Source organism: Marmota flaviventris, chromosome 3 (assembly GCF_047511675.1).
Source record: "Marmota flaviventris isolate mMarFla1 chromosome 3, mMarFla1.hap1, whole genome shotgun sequence".
In the NCBI taxonomy this organism is placed as follows: domain Eukaryota; kingdom Metazoa; phylum Chordata; class Mammalia; order Rodentia; family Sciuridae; genus Marmota; species Marmota flaviventris.
This window is the reverse complement of record NC_092500.1, coordinates 94,036,192-94,061,922: the sequence shown is the minus strand read 5'-3', so window position 1 is coordinate 94,061,922 and position 25,731 is coordinate 94,036,192. Positions and strand designations below refer to the sequence as shown.

General features: G+C 35.8%; 1 protein-coding gene across 5 annotated transcripts in view; it reads right to left on the bottom strand.

Moving 5' to 3' along the window:
• Eps8 (EGFR pathway substrate 8, signaling adaptor) overlaps nt 1-25,731 on the bottom strand; it is a 161,942-nt gene that overhangs the window by 52,935 nt on the left and 83,276 nt on the right. For all 5 annotated transcript variants that reach the window (XM_071610118.1, XM_071610117.1, XM_027955932.2 and 2 more), the window contains 2 exons: nt 7,306-7,385; nt 5,770-5,846 (listed from right to left, as the gene is read on the bottom strand). In XM_071610118.1, coding sequence (XP_071466219.1) covers nt 5,770-5,846; nt 7,306-7,364 — 136 coding nt within the window. In that variant the 5' untranslated portion in view covers nt 7,365-7,385. The remainder of the gene's footprint in view (nt 1-5,769; nt 5,847-7,305; nt 7,386-25,731) is intronic.

Below are 25,731 nucleotides of genomic sequence, written 5' to 3'. Positions count from 1 at the left end.
TAGGAACTTTCACCATCAGGCAACTACAATCACAGTTTGACAAATCAGTATCTGAAGCAAGAGACCACTTTAGGAAACAAACAAGCTCATTTTCACAAACCTACATTATTTAAGAATTAACTTTACTGGCCTGTTCAACAAATCATTAGAATGGCTTGCATCACGAGGAGAAAATCAGCTTTACATTTTTCAGATCATTTGGGAAAATTGCCAAACTGTCTTTTTGAGTCACCTGCTCTGGCACACTCTACTAAGCTGTGTTTTGACTCTAATAATGCCCGATTTCATCATGCTGTGTAATTGTGAGTCATTTACTTCTTAAGAATTAAAAAATAAATAAAAAACCTTCTTTTGCTGTTTCAAAAAAGTCTTAAATGTTTTCTGTTAGTAAAATACACACTAAAGACGATGGGGAAAGAAGAAATGGGTTTTAACTTTTAAGTGGCCACTAGAACATGTAAGAGGTCGTTTTGGTTTCCATTATTATAATTAGAGAGACAAGCTTCAAAACAAGATCAGGAGAGACTGGAACAGAAAAAGAAAGGAAGATAGGTACAAAAAGAAAAATATATGAGACAGATACTTGCTAAGAAAAGTGGCACATTCAGGAACACTGCCAGGAGAAAATGATCAAGCACTGTGGAGAAATTCAGGAAAGTCTACAATAAATTCATTTACACAGAAATTATGTGATTCATGGTTACAGGTTTCCTGCACTCAATTCTTACCAGCCAGGAAAAACACAAATGTATTTTTTCACTTGTTATATCACAAAATTTTTAACTCACAGCTAAAATGAGACTTGAGAGAATGTGCGTCTATCATATTTATCCAATATTATTAGGACTTCTGATAATAGGAATCTCAGAGTGACTGTAAATGTTGGCAATGAAATGACAATAAAGTATTACTGACTGGTAATTCCTTGAAACTTGAGTTCTTCTGGAGATGAGATGGCTTTAAACAGTTGATTATTTATAGTAAATAGCTGTGGTACGCCACCCATGATACTACTTAAGTAGTCTTTTACTTGGTACTGAGCCATGGGGACTTAGGTCTCCCCTTGAGAATGATCCCTGGCATTTCTATGTGTAGACTGCCCAAGGCATGAGATCTCTGCACTCACTCTACCAATGAGATAGCTCTCAAAGCTCCGGATTTGGGCATTACCCATTTGGCTTGGACAGCCCACTACCTACCTTATTTGGCAAAAGAACATTCCATCAAAATCCTTTTGAAGCCCCCTGTATAAATAAAGAAAATGTGGATTCTTGCTCTCTCTTCTTTCAGTGTGGAAGCAGGGCCCCTAAGGTTACAGAGCCATCCCACCCCCATATTTCAAAATTATTTCTGTGTCATATGATTTTCCACTGTATTTCTCAGCCAGCATATTTCACATAAGGGAAACCCAAAATTCATAGCCTGCAGGGGACTCAGGAGAAAAGCATAAGAATCAAGAAATGGCTACATTTCAAATTTTGCAATATCTAATTTAAAGGGAAGTTATTTTTCTAGGAAGTTTAGCTCTTAAGAACAGCAGAAAACCCATACTTAAATAAGCCCTCTTTGCCTAGGGATATAGCTCAGCTGGTACAGTGTTTGCCTCACTTACACAAGGCCCTGGATTCAATCCCCAGCAAACCCCTCTCAAAAAAAAAAGTCTTCTGAGTTGTCACTGGAGATGCTGCAACATATAAACATAATGAAAAAGCATCTCAATTCCCACTCAGAACCTATTTACTAACCATAATTTCTACCTAGTTTCCCAGGCCACAGACATCAGAAGCAATGCCATAAGAAGGTATGTTGATAACAGGAACAAGTCACAGGCTTGGGATTCAGCAACATGGGAAAAGCAAGCCCAAATATTCAAAAAGAGAAAATAAATGAATGATTTGGAGCAAAGGTAAGAAATGGAGACTCTGGTAACATCACAGAGACAAGCAATGGCCATTCAAGTGAACTTCCAAATCACCAAGGAGCAAAGATGCCACATACCTGGAGGGAAGGGAGTATTTAATACACTTTACAAACATTTTCCTTAAGGAAAAAAAAACTGACAAATAGGTTAACTGGAAAAAAATATGTGAAATCTCTAATTCCCTAATACCAGTGGCTAAATGAAATGTTACTGTCATGAAATAAGTGAAGGAGAAAAACATGGATATTACTTTTGGTAAGCAAGAGTTACACTTTGTCAGGGATATAAATGATGCACAGCCTTTTACATGTTGACTTGGAATTTTCTAGTATCATAATGAAGAAATGGCAAAGGGAGTTATTAAAATTGCAGCATATGTTAACTGTTTTCCTAGAACAATCAACACATACCAATAAAGAGATGTATAGTTACATAAAACACATTTTTGGGATTTAAAATACATTTTAGGGGATTTATGTAAAAATTTCTGTAGAGTGCTGTCAAGAGTAGTGCCTGAAACACAGGCTTGAAAATACCTGCTACAATGTTATTATCATTACTATTTCATAGATGAAGAAACTGGAAGTAATAGGTTAAATAATTTGCTCAAAACAGTAGTCAACTGGTAGAAGTGAGATCCCCTGGCTTTCTAACCCAGTCTGCCTTTCTGAGCACATTTATCAGGAGCCATCTGAGTGACATTGTGTGTCAGTTCTGAAATGTGTGCTCATGAGAAAGACAAGATGGAAAAAGAAAGCAAGGAAGAAAAGAAACCTCTGATACAGTATCTAGCCTGTGGTCAGTGTGTGAGAAACAGTGTCTATCACTGTGAAAACTCATATTCCAGTGCACTAAAAAGTACTCTCATGCTCCACAAAAGTTCATGCAATGTAAGGATACTGTATTAATTACAAGAGTAATTAATCCTGGGAAGATTATTCAATTAGTTTTATAATTGTATAAGGAGAAATTTTTTAAATGCATACATTTCAAGGAAATAAACTATATTATAAATCACCAAATTTTCAGTTTACAAAGGTTAAAAGCATGTAGATTGGGAGGCTAAACACTCCCAAAGATAACTAAAAAGATTTTAATAAGAATTTGTTTATTGCAAAGATTTGTTCAAAACAAGAATATCTTTCTCCATGTCATTCTCTAGCTATTCTTTCCATTGACATTTACTGAGAATTTATAATCTCTAAGAGGGAAAGCATTGTGTGCATGCATGTATGCATGTGTGTGTGTGTGTGTGTGTGTGTGTGTACACTATGTGTTCAGAGGAAGTAGTGATTATTAGACACAAATAAGAATGAAAAAAATATGTGCAACTTCAAGGAATTTAAGCCTGTCTTATTCCAGGCCCCCTACATGGCTAAGTCATCTTTCTTCCTCATAATGCCTCCTGCATTTGCCCTTTTTTATCCCAAGCCATATTCTCTGAATTACCTTCATCCTGTTTATTTTCATCACACTGCACAGAATTGTCATGCTTTCTCATAGTGAAGTTTTTTAAAGTTATGTGATCTGACAAATCATCTTCAGTTTGCTTTATATGTAAAAGGAGGGGAAATAAAATTTACTGTTTAAAAGTTAAAGACTTTCAATCCTTGGATCTAAGATTTTATAAAGCTGTCCTAACACAAAATAAACATTAAAATTTACAGGTGAGTCCTACTTTTTAATCATTATTCCTTTCTTAGTACTCTGAAAACAGACTTTTGGATCTGTGGTAACATGTGAGAGGATTGAATACTTTTCCTATTTTTAAAAAAAGTCTTAGGGTGGTTATTAGATGACTAATTTATCTATATTACTTAAATCTGATTCACCTGTTCTGATTCATACTTATCAAATCCATTCTCAATTTTGTTAACAGAATGACCCAAGACAAATTTCTCTTATTATCCTCTGATAAAAACACATCAAAGTCCGCTCAATATTTACAAATAGTGTGCAAATTCTTTGGTAGAATTCTTCCTAATATGATCTGTTTGCATTTTTCCAGTTTTATTATTACCCCATGCACTCACTACCTGGTGCTCTCCAAGTAGCACCAAACTTCTGTGGTTCATTAATTCTTCATATTCATTCTACAAGTAGATCCTGAGCATAAATTATACATTAGACTCTGTGCTAACAAGCATGGGGTATCCTCAAGTGAAGAAGACAAGTATGGGCCACCTTCATAGAGCTAAGAGTATAGTGTAGAAAAGTTTCATGCTGCAGTCTACAGCATCATCTTGCCCACTAAATGCTGACCACTCAGAGATCAGCTCAAGGCTCCTGAGAGATCCCTGCTCACCATTCCCCACTTAGAAGAACATGGGACACACAGCTATGAAAACACATTTAACCCTTTATTATAAAAATGAATTTATTAGTCTATCTCACCAAAATGGCAAATAAGCAATGACAATATCCTATTTATCTTTGAAATAAAGATAATGAAAATAGACTATGACGATCGTAGCCTAGCATACTGACACACTTAATAAATATGTCTAGAAAGAAACAAGGAAAGGAATTATTTTATTCTCTCAAAATTTTTTTTTTCATTTTTAGTTTTCCTCAAGTCCCTCTCTAGACTACACCCCCCTTAAAGCAGAGGATCAGATATTATTAGTCCAGTTCTGAAAACATATTGACTATGAAATTTGCTGAATAAATTCTCTAGATCTACAAAGCACAACCATTTATGTCATGTTAAGACAGTCTCAGTGTGACACTTAAGAAAATGGAAATAAATACCAATCAGACTGACAGGGTCATTTTTTTAAAAGTATATATATAGAGAATTAAATCCATTCCATGAATATATGGTTTGAGTTGTAAAGCCAATTTACTAAAAATATAGGCAGAAATGAATCATGAGACTTCAGAATTGTTCATTCAAACCATAGACACAAAATTGTAAATCTAGATGATATAAAAAGAATTCCAAAACAGAAAATGCTGTTGGTTCCCATCGTACATAATAACAATGACAATATTGACAATAGCAAATATATAACGCATTCTCTGCTTGCCAGGCACTGTTCTAAGCATTTTACATTTACTAACTTGCTTAATCCTCTTATCAATGCTAACACATATCACCACTACACAAATAAAGTTAGGTACAGACAGGTAAAGTAATTTGCCTAAGGTCACTGGTGAATGGTGGAACTGAATTTGAACCTAGGAAGTATGATTCCAGAGTCTCTGCTCTTAACCATAATACTATCCTGATTCTTTACTGTTATACATTAATAAAAGGTCATACAGACCCTACACAATTAAATGCACTTCAAGATGTGCATTTTTTCTTTTCTTCTTTTTACCTTTTTTTTATACTTAAAGTTTAGAAAATATATGTATATCTAAGACAAACTAGAGAGGGCACCAGAAATTATAGATTTGGAAAGAAAGTTCGACTATTTTGTAGTGCAGAAAGAAATAAAAGGATTGTTAATCATACTAACCTACTCCTCAAAAAGTTCAAGAGCTATATGAAAAAGCCGTCACCTGTCAGCTCACAATCACAACTGGCTCCATCACAAAGATCAACAAACATTTTACAAGTAACAAGTGGGAAAGCCCACTTCAGGCACTGATGCCATGTGAAAGACTCTGAAAGTGCTGCAATACATTCAATTTATAGTTCTAAATCTTATGACAGCAAGCGCAGTTTATAACTTCAACAGCTTTTGTAAAAACTCTTCTTTAAAATAATTCTTATGTAGCCATCAATATTTCATTTCAAATAACAGAAACAGGGTATGGATTCAATCTACAACTTAGAAATTTTAAATTTATAAAGAGTGGTTAGAAGCAAAATTATATCCCCATTGAATAAACAAACATACCATATAGAGCCTTTGCACTTGTTTTTGAACTGTGATCTCTGTCCATTTGGGAAAAGGGGGGTGATGATCCATAGCCACTGTAATAAAAAAATGGTCACTGTGTTGGGTTAAAGTCCAAAGTAGGTCATAAAAATACAGAAATAGAAAATAAAAATTCCAATGTGCCATTATCACCATGTGTTTAAAAAAGGCATACTGAACCTATACTGTTTGCCAACACAGGCAAGATCCTGATCTGGTAAGTGTTGAACAAGTACAATACAAACCACATGACCCCAATGAGGACTGAAGTGGGTGCAAGTCACAGCCTCCTCTCAAGTGCCAAGTCAAACTGTAGCCTGGAGATTCTCCAAGGTTGGGACTATCTTGGAAGAGCATAAATTTGCCATATTTAATCAAGTTCTGAGTGGTAGTACAGTTATAACAAGTTCCCAGAGACTTAAACTATAATGAAATAGATGCTATTCTCAAATACTCAAAACACAATTAACCTACAAATAACTCTTTATCACTAAATTTCACCTGCTCAACCCTATATCTGGCCTCATTACCAATATGTTATATGAAGTAAATACTGATCTATTAGTATTTTATTCATTTACTCAGTAAAAAATTTATTAAGCTCTACAATCTAGAAGAGTAGGGAGAATGGGAGGGTACTGCCAATAATACAAGCAAAAATAGTTACAATAGGACAATACATCAGGGTGAAACTATAACACGTATGATCAAGGAAAAGATCAACTTTATCAGGATATCCAAAAAGTTGACATTTAAGCAGAATCTAAAAGAATGAAAAGAAGCTCCAAGGGTAGGGAGAGAGTAACATTGCGAAGAGAGGCTCATGGAGCTGAATCAAGAAACAGCATGGCATACACGGGGAGTGGGATTTAATGTGATGTGCCTGGAAGGATGAGTGGTTGGGAAGTGAGCCAGATTGAGGGCTTTTTACATCATGCTAAAGAATTAAATTGTTATTCCCTAGATATGGTAAATATTATCTATCCTGAAGAATGACATGTGAAATATGTCTCACAATGGCCAGTATCAAATAACAAAACTATGCACAATGTAGCCACTCAAGCCAGGGTTATGATTTCAAGTTATACCTGGAGCCACTGGGATTATTTCGTCTGTTTTATTTTGTTTTGTTTTACACAATGGTAAATATCTTGCCAGCATGGACTAAACAAGATTTAATCCTCCTCAAATGCCAATATTTTATAAATAACGTTTAAAAAATGCTCCAAAGATTTTTGAAGCTCTGAACTAGAATCTCTAAATGCAATAATATATAAAATACTAGACTGAAACACCTTCCGACCATCATTGGGGCTGATATTAACTGTTTTATTCACAATAGAGAAAATAAAATTTTAATGACAACATTTGTTAGTAATAAAGGGATAGCATATGTCAATGAGGAATGAGCTGCATTAAAAATGCAACTAATCCTTTCATTAAAAATACAAAAATATTGAAACCATAAAATCAAATTCCCCCCAAAACAAATTAAAAATAGACTTTTCAACTTACTTCATTTGAGATGGGTACATTCCAAAACCACTGGGATGATTAGAAATATGACCATTCATGGTGGCTCTCACTTCCGTGTGCTTTAAAAAAAAAAAAGCGCACATAAATTAGAAGCAATAAAAGTGGTCAGTACATCTCAGTTTTCAAAAGTTACTCATTCAACAAATATGTGTTACTGCCAGGAACGATGCTAGAAATGCAGACATAAAGATCTCCACCCTCAAGGAACTCAGGTTCCAGAGGAATAAATGGACATAAACTAAGATACAACTGTCATTTAATACTGACATACTAACATTATCAACAAATTTAAGCAGGGAAAAGAAAAATCTAAAATATAGTCCTGAGCCTTCTAAGTACATAGGCATAAGGCTATATTCTGCCCAAACAATAAATTCTCAACTTTGTAAGATGTTATTTTATTACTTCATTGTAAGGATGATATAGACTCATTAAACTAAAAAACTTGCAAAATATAGGAAAAAAAATGGAAAAATATCATGCAGAAAGATAAACATGAAAACACTAGGCTGTGTGAGGCCCTGGGTTTGATCTCTGCTGCTAAAAAATAAAATACAAATAAAGATAGTCATTTAACATCCTTGTCAATTGCCTTCCTTTTTTCCCTGTATTTCTCTTTTCTCTCTTCCTTACTTCAAAGCACATTTGACAACATATCCTATACATACATAATTTGAAACATTTTTTTTCAAGAAAGTGTTCCTTTATATATTCCTGTCACTTTTCACAAGAAAATATTTTAAAAATTAACATTAAATATTTATCTTGAAAAACTATTTTACAAATGGAACAAATTTCCTTCAAACAAGGCAAATGAGTAAGAATAAGTAAAACTTTCTTATCACCAAATAGAATGGCCTTCCTTTCTTTAATCTAGACAGCATTGCTATACCTGACTTATGTGAATGCACTCTTAGGTATTTGGTCGTCTCTCAATTCTGTCACTAAACTATCTGGATCTTGTCTTACTTCTCTGACTTCTGTCTTTTCATATATATTATATGTCCTCAATAACTGAGAGGCAAAACACCTGCCTTCAGACAAGGGCAAAAATGGTGGAAACAACAATTACTGAGTGACTGCCATGTGGCAGGTTCTAAGACGGATAACTAGGACTACTATGGTGAGCAAAATAGGTGCCTCCCAGCTACATGGCCAACAGGCTAGTGGGAAAAACAGACACCTAAGGAACAAATGGGAAGTTATACAGTGTAGTTACTATTTGATGGAAAATTTCAGGGTGATATAAAGGCATATAATAAGGAAGCTTGATCCAGATTGAAAGGGAATTAAAGAAATGATATTCAAGACCTGGGAACTCCAAGTTAATTCTCATTCTTCAGATCTCAGTTCAATCACAATATTCTCAGAGAAGCTTTTACTGACCCTCCTGAATAAATGAAATTTCACTGTCGATCACTTTATTGTTAATAGTGTCAGTCACTATAAATAATTTTTCAAAGCATTTACCACAGGTATAATTTTTCATTTGCTTAAATTAATTCCTGACTTCACTAGACCATTAGCTCTGAAAGGGAAGGCACTTTTGTTTACATAGAATAGGTGTTCATTAAATATTTATGCAAAGAAAGAAGAAAGAGAAGTTGATGTCCCTCTCTTCAAAGAGGATATTGTAGTCTAGGGAGTCAAAATAAATTCATAAGAAACAAATAGTAAATAATTAAGTCCCAATGTATAGGCCTCTATATTAAACCCACCAGAGGTTCAAAGAAGAAAAAAAGCCATGCAGATTGCCCTCACTTTTTAAAGAGCTCATAAAGAATGGTTAAGATTTGTAAAGAGCCTCAAAACACTCTAGTTTAATTCAAGCTTTCCTGGAAGTGTTTCCATATATATCCAGTGTTTAAAAGCAAATTTCTGGTTAACTGGCCCAAGATATTAAAAGCTATGCTATCTCAAAATATGCTGGACTAGAATATTGAGCATTCCAAGATATGTCAAGGGTCATTTGACCTTTACTCTCCTACATGCAGCAAGCCACAAAGAATCTTTTGGGAGAGATGCTCTTCATATATCAAGACTAGAAAATAAGGCTTGATCATGACAGACTGGTAACTGGGGTTATAGTTAATCTGAAGAAACTCTGATGTAACCTTTATCTTCCCTCAGGTTCTATACACTCCCCCATATCTCTTAGTAACATCCCTAGAATTAGATGTTCATTTGTCCTGTCATTCCTCCACAGATTTACTGTTCTCTTGTCTAAAAGGTATAGCTTTTGTAATTTCTTCAGATTCACTCTGTGAAGATTCTTATGTAGATTAAATTAATAAAACTGTTGTGCTCTTCTCTTGTTCATCCACTCTTACATTAGTTGGGTTCCTAGACACAGTCACACAGCCCATGTAAGAACTGAATCGGGTAGATGGGATCTGTCCTTCCTACAGAACAAAGAAATAGTGACCTCTGCTCTACATATGCAGTATGCATAAAATTACATGTGGCTTACAATACTGTTTTCTTTTTTGTTGTTGTTTGTTTCCTTCCTCGATTTATACTTAGAAATAATCAGTGGTAAACCGATTCTTAAAAGAAGAAACATTTACTTATTTTCATGGCATAAATATTCCCACCATGGCCAATTTCAAGCTATCAATGGTTTATAGCATCTTAGAAAATTCCAACATATTTCATAGTGGACTGTTAGAAACTGTAGGATCCAACTACAGCACATCATTACTACATTCTGGAATTGGTACCAGGACAGAGGCCTGTAATAACATTATGGATCTAGAGCTAATATGTTAAGACACAGGCATTCAGTTAGAAGCCTGGAATTCTAACACTACCTTTGGCACTTACTGGCCTTTGCAAGTCAGCTAAACCTTCTGCCTCAACTTTGTTATCACTAAAATAGAAATAATTCTTGATCTTCCTAGCTCACAGGGCCAGTGTAAAGATCAAAAGTAAAAAAAAAAAAAAAGGAACAAGAAAAGTTCTTTCAAAACAAGTTGGTTCATTCAGTATACAAATTAAGCCCTTGGGGGTTTGTGCTGATTTTGATCTGGTTTGCATTTTAAAAGCATGGCAGCTGGTTTTAATGAAAAGTGATAGCCACAGCATCCCTTCTTTTTGGTGTTTAATTCTTCATGACAGTCAAATAAATGCCTGGTTTGTGTTTTGTTTTAAGATAGTGATTTGTCTGAATAGAGAACATTGGAAAAGGGAATAGAAAATGTCAATTTGCTAAATTGAATTTTAAATATAGAAACATCTCATTGGGCCATTCATTATAGTTTCACTTGGCACAGCTGCTTATGTGGCAATATGGTGGCTTGCAAATATTTAAACAGAGAAGTTACAATGCACACCTTGCAAAGGAAATGATTACAAATGTTTCTTTTTTTTCCTGTAGGCTTTTAATATATACATCCAACTTACAGGTAGATCGACCATATATACAATTTTAAAAGCAAACTGTTAGTAAGATATTAGTTGTAAAAAACTTTATCACTCTAAAGTCACACAAATGCAGTTAATTTTACCAAATGTACTACCTGATTGTACTCAAACGATATATTAAAACCATCATAAAAACTTCCAACTATTTGATTTAGAGTCTCAACTTCCTTATGAAAATACTTTTTTATAAGTCACAGTTACTATAATTTTTATTATTCTGCACATAAAATAACATTCTTTGGCAATTACCAAAATAAAAAATGATAAAATTTAAGATCTAAATTAATAACACCAAAAATATTAAACCCTGCAATAAAAAAAGAAGTAAATAGAATATATAAAGATCACTGGAAGAATAAATGAAGCTAAATAGCAAATTAAATTTGTATCAGAAAGTTCTAAGATTACCAAATATAAATAAATGAAGTTTTAGATTCCCTTTTCTTTATTCTTACTTGCATCTGGTATTAGTTTTTAAACTGATGAATGAGAATACCTATCTAGTCTTGTTACCACACAGCTCATAGCTCTCAGCATACTAAGCTGTCCTTCAAATGCCTGTTCTCTCAGAACATGCCATCGACTTGTTTTGTTCACTGATGGACTTGTTGGGTTTGGCAGAGTATCTTTAAGTATCTATATCTAGACTTCAGTTTATGTCTCAATCTAAGAAGTTATAATTAAGAAGGGAGATTATTAGCATTTAGATTTTGGCTAAAAGACCACTGAAACTTAATTTCTAAGAAAACTTTGTAAAATAATCTCCCAGTAATTTTGCCTAATACATTTAAAAAAAACACTTTAAACTTCCAAAATCATTATACATTCTACCTCCTACAAATGTTTTAGATTAAGTGCTTTTCAATACCTTTTGTAAGCAATTTCAATAAAGACGTCACTGTTTTTGTTAGCCTATCAAATGCATTTGAGATCCAATTAAATGTTTAGCTAAATTGTTTTCTTATTTTCAAAACTTTTAAATTTTTTAATAATTTTAGATTTACAGAATTTATGATGCTAGCACTGAGAGGTCCTATATCCCCCATTTCCTTATTGTATATATCTTATCAGTAGTGTTTTGAGACATCTAATGAACCAACATCAATATGGTATTATTCACTGCAGTTGATACTCTATTTTTTTTTAACCTGAAGCCTTTTTCTGTTCCAGGGTCCACAAGGCTCTATTATATTTAGTCCTTACATCTCACTATGCTCCTCCAGGCTGTGGGCATTTCTCAGACTCACCTTGCTTTTTGTGACTGTATTAGTTTCCTAGGCTGCCATAACAACTTATGACAAGCTGGCTTAAAACAACAGAAATTTATTCTCTCGCCACTCTGGAAGATAGACGTCTGAAAGCCCTTGGCTTGTAGACGTCTCTGCCTCCATCTTCATTTGGCCTACTGCCATGGGTGTGTCTATGTACAAATTGCCGTCCTCTTTTAAGGGCAATAGCCACTGAATTAGGGGTCCAACTCAGTCCAAGGAGGAGAACCACAGAGGCATGTGTCCCTCTCATCACATAGTTACCAAGATTCCATACTTTGAGCATGGCTTGTCACCGGTCATGCTCACCTCAGTGCTGCCTGCGGTGTCTGGTGTTCCCACTGTCAGGGGCCCCTCACTCCCCCCACACAGCACTCTTCAGGAGTCACTCCCCACAGCCACACTTCAGGGCCCAAGAACTCTAGCTGCTTGAGGAGGGAGTGCTACAGAGTTATTTGGAATTCTTCAGTATAGGAAATCTGACTGTTTCCCCCCATTTACTTATTTATTCTGCATTTTAAAAATTAAACTGAAATGATGAGAAAGCATTAAAAGGGTTTAGATGTATCCAGTAGCAACTCTCAAGTGTTTTCTATAAATTTCCTATTTCAGGTAATTCAGAAAAGAATTGAGCTACATTTCAGTTCGGGGGGTGGGGTGGGGTGGCGGGATCAGCAGCAAGGGAAATGGGGACAGGAGCGAGACCCAACCTTAATGAAAACCTTTGGCTAACACTACCCAAAGAGTGTCAAAATTTAGAACATCATCTAACAAGTTCAGATCTTCTCAGAAGTCCAAAGTGGTTGAGTATGGATTCTCAGAAGAGGCAGAATTATCACTGTGGGCATTTTCTCCCAGGAAAAGAGTAAAACTAGAACATTTCCTCCAATTCCATTTTTAGTTGACCACATTTCAGGGAGTAACACTTTGGAGTGAGAAGTAGAGAAATCCATCCACTCACATTTTTCAAGTCTCTGCTTTTCAAAAATCGGCCTCAAGTGCTAGTAATCTCTGATATTCTACGATCCTTAAAAGTCTCCTAAATTAAACTCTGTGCCATTGAGCAGTGTACAACAAAAGCCACTGGGGGAAAAATGAAGATCACATGAGATACATTTTATTGCTGGATATCCTTTTCACATGGTGGTGCCATATGCTAAATTAGGAGAGTTCAACATATTTGCTCAACCAAGGCAAACAAATAAAGAGCTACCAGGGCCTGATGTTACCCAGCTGGGTGGGAAGACAGAAAAACATGCTATAACTATCTTTAATGAGATTAAAACTTCTGAATTCAACTTTCATTGTGATATATTAAATGGCCTCTAAAAATAGTATATCATAAAACATTACAGGTACAGTGGGAAGAGTTCTCACTCACAGATGAGATATTTTAATATTTAACCACCTGTTACCACATGATCATGTCCCTTGTATTACTTAGAGCAAAGGACATTAACAATAAACAAAATACTACAGGTGATTTACTTTGCGTTTTCAGCACAGGTCCTTAAGAAGATCAATGTTTTACAAAATAAACATGTTTGGAAATGGTTACAATCTAGAAAGTGGGAAGAGTCACCCTTAAGTAACTGGATTCTTTTTCACTTTTCTAAATCATACAAACGTCTCTCTAAGGTTAACTTAACTATTTAACTGCAGATGATTTTTTTTAAAGTAATGGATTGTTAGTTTTTAAAAGGTTAAATAGAGCTTCCTAGTATACTATAATGTAGATGCTTATATGTCCCCAAAATTACCTCTCATATACTGTATAAAAAGATGCTATTTAGTATCTCAATGTCATCTTTTCTGCCTGCCCTACTACTCAAATATTGATTATTTTGGTAGAAGAACAAGGAAGCCTCACAGCTCATCAAAGGATTTTTTACTGTTACAATCTGTTGGTTCTATTTTTGCAAGTCTTTACGGATCCGATCACCAGCATAATGGTTATATGGGGACAGGTATTTGCTTTATGTACTTCTTTAAGTATCAAGAGTGTATCAAGTTCAACAAGTATGCCTTTATAAATCTATAGGACAGGGGTTAGGACTATAGCTCAGTAGCAGAATGCTTGCCTAGCACGTGTAAGGCACTAGGTTCAATCCTTGGCACCACATAAAATAAATAAATAAAACAAAAGTACTATGTCCATCTACGACTAAGAAAATATTTTTAAAAATAAATAAATAAATCTACGAGACATTCATGATTGGGTAGATAAGTTAAACACCCAAATCAATCTTAACTGCTTATTCATATTGCTCTGTACCTTTTAATATTTCAATCACATATAAATACAGAACATGTTCCATAGAAACATAGAAATACTCTCCTTTCAAAATACAATTTTTTGTTTCTCTTCAAGAAACAAGGCAATTCTAATATGCTATTAGAAAGTGATGTGTTAAAGACAAGACAAAACAAGAAATCAATTCCTTTAATTACCTGAATATAAAAATAATCCAGATTATCAATAGGTAACACAATTAAGAAGACAAATCTCTGGTACCTTATCCAACTCACAGAAGAACCTAGGACAAAGAAAAACCTTCCTTGAAAATTTTCCTACTCTTATGAAGAAACTTTTTTGGGGGGTGGGGAGAGGAAGCTCATTTAAGAAAAGACCACATTGTAAGCAATGCAGGGACAGCAGAACACAAAGCTCCAGGGAAGCAGTAAGAGTGGAACTAGAGAAAACAAAATCCCCCTCAAAAAATGACTGAACCGAAGAAGGCAAGAAGAAGCTTTTTAGAAAATACGATACAGTGGGGAGAGATACAGTATGAGAGGGATCGCTTACAGCGCAGGCAAGGAGAAGGCGGAGTGCCAGGTGGCACCTCGGGATGGGTAGGGAGGGCATCCTGGCCACCAAAGCCTCCCTTTACAGGCTGGGGCCAGAGCTGAGGCCGTAGAGAAAGGAGACGGGCAAAGGCAAGCCAGGGCCTGGAGGTTAAGGAGCCCACCCCCAGCGTGGAGTTACTGAGGAACCACGTGAAGCTCTGGGAAGTAAGGAGGGGTGATGAAGACGGAGACCAAGTGAGAATCCTTACCAGAGGGCAAATTCTAAAGTCAAACTTTTTTAAATTTCTTTTTTTATTTTTTAGTTATAGGCAGACACAATAACTTTATTTTACATTTATGTGGTGCTGAGGATTGAACCCAGTGCCTCATGCATGGGAGGCTAGCACTCTACCACTGAGCCACAATCCCAGCTCCCTAATGTCAAACTTTTGTTACACCAAAATTCAGTTTACTTATGATGTGGAAATGTCATTCACAACCCACTAAGAATACCTTTCCGTCTATGTACAGCCTTCTGTCTGTATCGATCATGTCCTCCCCAGCTCTAGTTCTATGTCCCCTTACTTTTGTACTTTTACTCTCCACCAGACCTGGACGACCCCTTTCATGCTCTCACACCCTACCTGTTCTACCACTGGTCTATCATTTTTTTCGCTGCTGCAGACCTCTCCCAGACCCCCACACATTCCTGCTGCAGCTTAACTGACTGCTCTGAGGCCTCCTGCAAGTTCTCGCTGAGGGATCCAGACCCACCATCATCCCCTTGTCTTTCACTGCCTTGAACCCTTGCTTCCAGGATCTCAAGTCTCCCTCGTTCATGCCTGTACTTGTTCTTATTTTGATATATCAAGTACTTCTAGAACTTCCTGAGGAAGAATGTAAGAATGGCAGACTTCTGAAGTTTTACATGACTAAAAATGTGTTTGTTCTGCCTTTATACATGATCAATAATTTGCTTGGTTTCAAACCGTAGACTGGAAATTATTTTTGCCACACAATTTTGAAGCCCGTGTTCTTCTGTGGCCAGTGTTGCTGCTAAATGTCAGGTGCTGCTGTGATTCTCAATTTTGTACAGGGTAGCTTCTTCTTTCTGAAGTTTTGTGAACTTTATTGTTTTTCTCCTGAAATCCTTAACATTTCATGGTGATACAGATCAGTACAGGTGCTCTTTTAATATATACACTTCAATATATTGGTAATTCGTGAGGTCTTTTCAAACTTAAAAATCATTGTCCTTAAAATATGGAAAATTTTCTTGCCTTATTTCTTTGACACCTTCCTCATTAAATTTTTTTCCCTTTATCTAAAAATTTCAGTTGTTCAGAATAGAAACTCCCACACTCATACATTGCTGGTGGAACTACAAATTGGTACAACCACTCTAGAAAGCAGTGTGGAGATTCCTCAGAAAACTTGGAATGGAACTATCATCTGACCCAGTTTTCCCACTCCTCAGCATATACCCAAAGGACTTAAAATCAGTATACTATAATGACACATCAATGTTTACAGCAGCTCAATTCACAATAGCTAAACACCAACCAACCTAGGTACCCTTCAACAGATGAATGGATAAAAAATTGTATAAATATTGTACACATATATATGTATGTATGGAACATTACTCAGCCATAAAGAATGGCTTTATGGCATTTGCTGGTAAGTGGATGGAACTGAAACGATCATGATAAGTGAAATAAGCCAATCCCAAAAAACAAATGTTCTCTCTGATATACAGATGCTAACTCACAATAAGCATGGGTATGGGGGTGGGGGAAAAACAGAAATTCACTGGGTTAGATAAAGGAGAATGAAGGGAATGGTGGAGAATGGGAATATGAAAGACAGTAGAATGAATCAGACATAACTTTTCTATGTTCATATATGAATACATGACCAGTGGAACTCCCTAACATGTACAACCACAAAAATGGAAAGTTATACTCCATGCATGTATGATATGTCAAAATACATTCTACTGGCATATATAACTTTTAATTACTAAAAGTAAATTAAAATTAAAAAAAAAGAATAGGAACTTCTAGACTATCTCTATTTCTCTTGTCTTTTCTCTTTGGTTTTTCATTTCCTAGTATTTTTGTTCTACTTTCTAGATGGCTTCCTTTACTTTATCCTCAAAAACATTTTAAGTTTTTCATTTCTCCTGTCAGTCTTCAATTTCTGGGAATATACTTTTAGTCTCTAAATGTTCCTTCTATTATTAATACCTGTTCCTATTTCATGATTGTAGCATATTGCCCATCAATAATAATATTTTGAAGTTTTCTTCTCCCTTCACTGTCTCAGTTTTTGCCAATTTCCTTCTTTTTCCCAGGTATCTTTTAGTTTAACATTTTTAGTTATATATAGATATGATACCTTTATTTTATTTATTAATTTTTTAATGTGGTGCTGAGACTCAAACCCAGTACCTCACATGTGTTAGGCAAGCACTCTACCAACTGAGCCACAACCCCAGCCCTTCTTTTAGTTTCTGAATTGTTTCAAGTATCTGGTTTTGAACAGTCACTATTCTTATCAAAATTAGAGCCCTAAAAAGCTGAAAAAAAACTCAGTGTCCACGGGTAAGGCTTGTGATCAGGTAGTCTTGGCTGCAGAGGCCTCCTGCAGGGAGATCCCAACTGTAAGTATCCATGAGTCTTCCCCACAGATTGATCAGATTCTTCAAAGAAATGCCTCCCAATTTCTCTCCTGGAGATTATAAAGCTGACTGAAAATTTTTCAACAGTAAGTGAAAGAAGTGGGCAGGGGAGGGGGATGTCACACTGCTCAGTATGTCACTTCATCCTCCATCTGTGCCTTGATATCCCCAGCTGAGTTCTCCAGTTCACATTCTTCTGGAAGTAAAGGGCCATTCTTACTGGGTGTGGGGAGGCAGCTGGGCTCTCAGTTCTTCAAACCTAACTCTTCCTACTTAACCCTTCTAATTTCAGCCTCACCCTCACTGTTGAGCCTCTGGGAGGTTCTAAAGTGAGAATCGGGTTGCTTCTTGGTATCTCTCACTAGCAGCTTGGGTTTCAGCCTCCTGGGATTTCTAGGTTAGTCACAGTTACCCATAGGCTTTCCAGAGTCCCTTTTTCTCACTGGGTTTTTAAGATTCTTTACTGTTATTTTAGGAATAAATACATACATGCTTAGTTTGTCATTTTTCTGTAACATATTTTGATTGTCTAAACATTAATAACTACCTGTTAATGAACAATCAGAAGGAATATCCAAGCCACCTCTAATATGAACTTGAGAGCTTCAGGTGAACTATGAAATATGAGCCCAAGTTTATACTAAAAATAAAGGTACCCTACTAGCCAGAGTGAATATAACACACCAAAAGGAGGAAAATTTACTTTAGATAAAGTCAGCTGATATTTTGGTAGTATATGCTTAACTACCTTTTGTTAGTATAACAACAAATGCTGATTCTGAATCCCAGAAAAGAAATGACATGATAATGCATGAAAACGAGGCAATATCCACAACCCAACCAGGCATTGCTGTTTATGAGAAACTCAGGCCTTAAGTGCTTTTCTAGGGATTAGATCATAGCTTTGAATGCACAAATAGTTTGGAGTTGGGGGAAGGTGGTTTTTTAGGTTTGTTGTTGTTATTGTTTAGAAAGTTTTAAAATGGCTTTATTGAGTTATAATCAGATTTTTAAAAAGAGAGGCCCATTAAATGAGTAGAGGTGGGAACAAATTCTTTCTGATCTACCCCCAAGGAAAGGCAAAAATAGTTGTATATTACTCTGAAGATCCACACTGCCTAAAAGGTAGCATGAAAATTTCTTTTCTTGAGTTCTATGTAGTCAAAAAATTAAAGAAAAAAAAGTTAAATTCAATGGGAAAAAATTAACTAAGGTCTCTAAATTCAGATTTAAAAGGCAGTAAATACACACTTTGATTGTGGATAGTACTACCTCTGAAGAATCTCTGCTTAATTATAAAAATGGAAGTTCTTTAAAAAAAAAATGTGCACATATCTCACCATTTCACTATTACAAAAACAATAATGCTCATTTTACTTAATTCTTACCACTTATAAGAGGTAACCGGAACCTCTTATTTCTGTTTTCATGAGGAACCTGAGGCTTACAAAAGTTATAAGTGAAGGTAAAGGTGGCCATGACATCAATGGCTAAGATATACCATGACTAAGCCTTGACCCCAAGTCATGCTTTTAAATGCTCTTATATATAAATATTTTCTTTTTGCTAATGATAAATCCAGTATTTTGATGTTGACTGAAGAAATGTCAACAGTGAAAAATTCAAAGTCAAAATGACCTTTATAAATCATTATTCAAACAAAATTGATTCAACATCAATTGACACCAGCCAATCTGAGTACTAACTCAGTCATCCACTCACTCACTTAAGCACTATATGCCCACCAGCACTCTACAGGAGCACTGTCTAGTACAACTTCAATGACATCAATGTGTTGTATCAGCACTGCTCAACACAGCTCAGCACAAGTGCCAGGCACTTGAGATGTGGCTATTGTCAAGGAAAAAATGAATTTTAAATTTTGCTAAATTTAAATTAGTTTACATTTAAATCTAAGTAGTCACATATGGCTAACAACTACCCTCCTGGACAGCACAGTTCAAGATATTGAATACACAGTTCAAAAAACAGGCAGAGTTCCTGTCATGATTTGGATAAGTGGTCCCCAAAGGTCCACATTACAGGCTTGGTTGCCAGCCTATGGTACTAGTGGGAGGTGGAAAAACCTCTAGGTGGGGTAAAGCCTAGTTAAAGAAAGGTCACTGGGGTTAATCAGGACCCCAACCTCTTCCTCTCTCTTTGCCCCCTAGCTGCCATGACGTGAGCTGTTTCCCCTGCCACATGCTCCCACAGGCCCAAAAGCAATGGAGCCAACCAATCATGAACTGAACTCTGAATCTATAAACCTGATAATTTGTTTATCTCATGTATTTTGTTATAGTGATGGAAAACTCACTAACACAGTTCCTATCTTAACAGAGCTTAAGCTCTAGTGGGAGAGCAGCATGAGATAAGTAAACTCACAAAGAAAATTACAAATTGTGTTCATTGCTTAGGAAAAAAAAAACATAGAAAAAACTGTATTCATAAGGCTATAAACTCAGACTGTGCCAAACCTAGCTATGAGTTCTAAAATGTATGGGACTGACTGACTGATTCTGAAAATGCTATCTCAGGATTCCCCATATAAAATCCAGGACAATTAGCAAACCATTGAAATAAAAAATGTATGCATTTGCTAAAAGTGCTGGTGCACAGAAACAGCACTTTCTTGATAAGGAAATGTATGCAAAACTAATTGTGAACAAAAATGCTGTTGGTCATTGTACGTCAGGTTAAAATTCTAAATAAACACCACAGTAAAGTTGAAGAAATGAAGCAGCACAAAAAAAAAAAAAAAAAAGCAGAAAACATTCACAGTACTTTGGGTACTTTGAGTTTTAAGAGCCTGAATCCGCTGAGCTGGGAAGTCAGGGAAAAACAACTAAACTACTGTTCCTCTTGGGCAGAAATGGGACTTTTTTTTATAGTACATGTCCTTTTAAGAGCCAGTGTCAATTTATAAACCCCCCAAAAATGTTTGCTAGGAATTACACATTGAGCACCTGGAATTGAAACAGAACAAAAATACAACCGTTTAGAGTGGATTAATAAGTGTCGGGGGAAAAAAGCATTTGGATCTGCAGGTGAAGGGAAATCAGCAAAAATTTCATGCTCCTGGATTATATTGTGGATTTTTGTTTTGGAATTTAAGATGAATTTGTTTGGGAAAATGGGCTATTTGAGGTCAAAAGGAAAAGGAAATTTGAAAAGGGAATTATCACTAGGGCTGGTAATGCCACATTTGCATTTCTTTCTTTTTATTCCCAAAGTTCCCATCTCTAAGCAACTGGTAAAATAAATGGCTTTAGACTGAAAAAGGAAAAACCTGGGGAGAAGCAAAATCTGATTTAATGAAAATGTGATGCTCATAAAAAGAGGTTTATTTTAACTTTACAAATAACACCCCAAATTAACTCTAGCTCTTTGTTAAATAATCTGGTTATCATTTAACTAGCATAACTGTGGTCTCTATTTTAAGCCAAATGAGTATATAAAATCGATGCATTAAGAGAACTAGACTACTACTGCTGGAGGAAGTGGTGGGAGTTGAGAAGGGGATTGGTGGCTGCTGAGCCAGGCACAATGCTACCTGCTTTGACAGACTATCTGTCACAATGACCTCATGAAGTAGGAGCATCGTTATCTCCCCTTTCAGAGATAAGACAGGTACAAAATTTAACAACACATCCCATATCAGAGAGCTGATAATAAGTATTAAATATAGAATAAAATTCAACCACTTTGCTACATAATTTTACCTTGTTTTGGATTAACAAAAGCACATTGTCACATAACATCTAGAATCAACTAAAAGGATGTTTCTCTTTTCCTACACTTTAATTGCAAATGATAGCCCACACATTTGCATAGAAAGAACTGATGATCTAGCTTCACTGATAAACAAATAAACAAAAAAAACTGGACTCTGGAAGTTTATGAAGTAAAGGCAAGAGACATCCAGGATGACTAGAAACAATCAAGATAAAGGCTAAAGTGGCACCAGGGCAAAGACAACAGACCCAGAGTTTCAAAAGGACATGGTGTCATATTGCCTTGTTGAACAAAGTTCATGCCTATTACAGACACTTCTCTACAGGAACATATTTCTAATTGTATAACAGCTATCAATAAAACTAGAGTTGACTCATACCCACCTTTAAGGCAACACATTATACAAAGCATGGGGTCACATGAATGATCATGAATAATATGTGCTTTAAGAACTTTATGAAACTGTATAAATGAGACAACATGGTGTAGCTTTGCAGTTTCAAAAAGCCTTTTTAAAAAAATTATTCCTATGAATATCTCACTACTTAACTGAATGAAGATGTTTATTTCAAATCTTCTTGTAAGAAAAGATGGAATGAAACAACGTTCTAAAAACAAACAAAAAAAAGAATAGTGGAAAATATTAAATTAGCTGAGCTAAAAACAGAAAATAGTTGGCCTCTCTCTAGCTTAACAAAAACCACACAAGCAATGAGTGCTATCAACTGTGCTCCCCATCCCCTTCTCTAGCTCATCCTCATCCACACAGTAAATGGCATCACTGCCCTCCTGCCTCTCCAACCCTATCATTTTTATTGCCGTTTTCCTTCTTTTCTCCAAATGGAGTGGAAAAGCAAATCTGAGTCTTCTTGCCTCCTCAGTTGTGCCCACTCTCTGATGATGTGCATCGGTCCTCCCAGAATCCAACCATTTTTCTGTGAGTGGAAGTAAATACCATTTTTGAACTTGTCATGGTGAACATCTCAGATGTCAATTTTATGTAGGTTCGTAATGAGATTAGAAAAAAAACAAAACACTGAATTCCAAAGCCAATACCAATCTGGTTTTCCAATACTGTTCCTAGCACTGTGCTCTTGGATGTGTCACTTAAACTCATAGATTCCCAATTGGTACGAATTAAGCTGGAAAACTTGTGATTTTTGCAGCTGCAAAATCCAGTGCATTAGTCCAGTGATGTCGGGGACAAAAGCCAGCACCTTAGCTTGGCAACCTGCTTTTTGCATATGAAATTGCCTATAGAGACCACCTGAGAGAGCAAAGCAGAGGGGAAAAAAATGAATATGCTGTTATCTTACTTGTGTATGGATGGGGGTATTATATAAATGACTGTTCTCTACCCCCAACGAACTCCAAGCTTGCCTACAAAGAAAAGTGTGTAACATGAGGACTGATTTTTGCTCTCTCATGCCCCCCACCACCACCTGCCAGCCCCCACCCCTGCTAAGCAGTTTTGGGAATGGCACATAGCAGCACACAGTAGCACCCTCAAACTAGCTAGGTGGGAAGACTTTCCTGCTCTCTTAAGAACTGAGATGCTCCATTCCACAATGATGAAACAGAAATTTTTTAGGAAACAAGTGTTTGAATTTCATGAGATACAAGAATCAGTGTTTACAAGAACAGTGTTCAATCTCAGCTGCAACTGCTGAACGTCAGGGAAGGCCAGTTTTGCCAAAAGCCACACAGCTGCTTCCCTGCCATGAAGGAAATCGGATAAGACAAAACAGCATATTCTTGTAAGAACTCGGTGAGCCACACAGAAAGCAATGATCCCAACCTATCAAAGCCCAAATGACTTAGATTTAAAAAGAAGAATTAAAAAAACACAAGAAAAAATGACAAACTATCAATCCACTAATCATCTAACAATATAAGTGAAATGAGTTAAGAACAGGACACACCTGCCTTGACAGACTAACTGTCACATAGACAGTATCTGTAAATAACCCCCAAACCTATCTAACTGCAAAGGCTCAAATAACAGTAATTCACTCTCAGAAGACAAATATGGCCCTGCTGTTGCTTCCTGAGAGGAGGAATGAGCAAGCTCCTCCCATAGAGGAAACAAGCTCACACACACAGCAGTCCCCTGCATTCAAAGCCCACTTTCTTATTCCTAACAGAAAATAAGGACAATACTTACGGTTTGCTTTTTCAGAACTACTGGAAGAAAAAAAAAAAATCCACTTACAGAATATATTCCAATGTTTTCATTGTGGCATTGTGCTAGAGTGAGAAGAACATACTATGAAGATCCTCATCCCTGAATGTAAATCCTGACTCAAATATCTTGCTACAACTTCAGACAAGTCATTATCCTCTCTGGGCCTCAATTTACTCATCTTTAAAATGAGGATACTTTGTTGTGAGGACTACATGTAAAAGGATACATAGAACACTTCAGATATATTTCAATAACTACCTTATCAATGCCTTTATTTTCTTGAAGAGTTAAACATTAGAGAGAAATAGAAATAAAGCCATTTCCTTTAAATACTACTTCTAAAATCAAATTCACTGAAGTAAAAAGCAGTTGATTCAAGCAAATACTACTTGGAAAAAGTATATGATAGAGTAAACAATGTTACCAGTTGCAGTTATACCTAAAAAAGAAAAAAAAAAACTTTCACTAATCATTTACAGTCTATCAAAATTTGCCTTTCTTCTCCAGTCATCCTTATTCTTTCCCATGTATAAACCCTCACTACCACCAGGCTCTATCCTCAATATATGTTTGCACTAAATTACTTTCAGGTACCTGCTCTTACCCCAAATATAGTTTCCAATCCCTTATACCACCCATCTAGCAATTTATCAATCCCTCAATTCCCATCCCTGTTTTCAAGTCTTTCCTGACTCAACAATAATGATACACAGTTTTTAGTAATTATTTATCATGTTAACATTTTCAAATGAGGCTATGAAGATGCACTCTATTCTTTTCTATCTCCTTATACAACTCTTGGTGGGGCAAACTTGTATAGACTTTTGCAAAATAATCCCTGTACTAGAGTTGTGTTAGGAAGTATAATATGGATATAAAATAAGAGTCAGAGAATCTTAGTGTCCAAGGTGAGCATTACTGCCAATACAAATTGCTTGCCAAGTACAGTGGTGTATACCTGTAATACCAGCAATTCGGAAGGCTGAAGCAGGAGCATAACAAGTTTGAGGCCAGCCTCAGCAATTTAGTGGGACCCTAAGCTTAAAAAAGAAAAAAATCCTTTAAAATTTACACCAATGACCACCTAACACCACTCCTGTCAGAAGCAAAACTGGTATGAAACTAATTTAGAAGTAGAGAATTAAATTTTTATAAAGAAAATTAAAGATCAGACTTTCTGTAGTCACAATAATATAAAACCCTCCACATTAACTGAGTGGAAATACTAATGAGGCGCTATTGTTAGTGCAGTCATCTGTCAACCATGATTGTAACATCTGAGCTGGAAAGCAGAACTTTCAGTAAAGTTTGCCTATTTACATCAAGGAGGTTCAAACTGACTCAGAGGAAAAAGTATTATCCTCTGACTCACCAAGACCACTTCCTGAAACACCCAGTATTTTTCTTGGAAGGAAGTCCATACAAATGCCATTTCTCTAGAACACTGATTAGGCAAAATTGAACTTTAACACAAAATGGACAAAAAGAAACATTTTCCAAAGTTACCCAGGTTTCAAATGAGAGAGCTTTCCATAAATATATGGGATCATAAGAGGAAGACTTTAAAAATAGTCAAATTTGATAATACAAAGTATATTATAGATGATCAGCCACTAACTTTGCATATTCCTCTTTATACTATAATATCTTAATGATAAACAACTTCCTAATTTGAATCTATGAAATTTAACTGTCTTTAGCTTCAGTCACTTTTATTTTCAAGGTAATTTTTCCCCTCCTTGAATTAACTGTGTAGTCAATGTTGAATAATTTATACAAACAATTATTATGTCCATATATGTGCCAAACATTTTTATAAACTCTTTGCCTGCATTAATTTGATGGACAAACAAAACTCCTCTAAGAAGCAGGTATATCTTACAGATGAGGAAACTGAGGCACCGGACAAGAAAGCATCTCTCCCACAGCGAGTGCATGGTAAAGCCTCCAACACTGGAGGCCAGTGCAAAAGCCCAATCTCTCAGTTTCTACACTCTGTCATGGATGTGAACCCTCCCTGCTTCAGAAGATTTGTTAATATATAAACACACGTACAATCCACATACACAGATATGTATTAACATGTCACATTTATATAATCTGTGCCTAAATTCAGGATTGTCCTTGTCCTTCGTTAATCTACAAATTCTGATGTAAATATGATACTTATAGGATTTGGGTACAATTAATAGCAAGTCTTCTTCTAGAACAACAACCACTTAGATAAGCTTGAATCATTCTACTGTCCCACTACATTTATGTCAAGTCTCACTTGTTTTCTAAAACGCTGGAAGTATCTCACAGACCTCTAAAAAACACCAAAA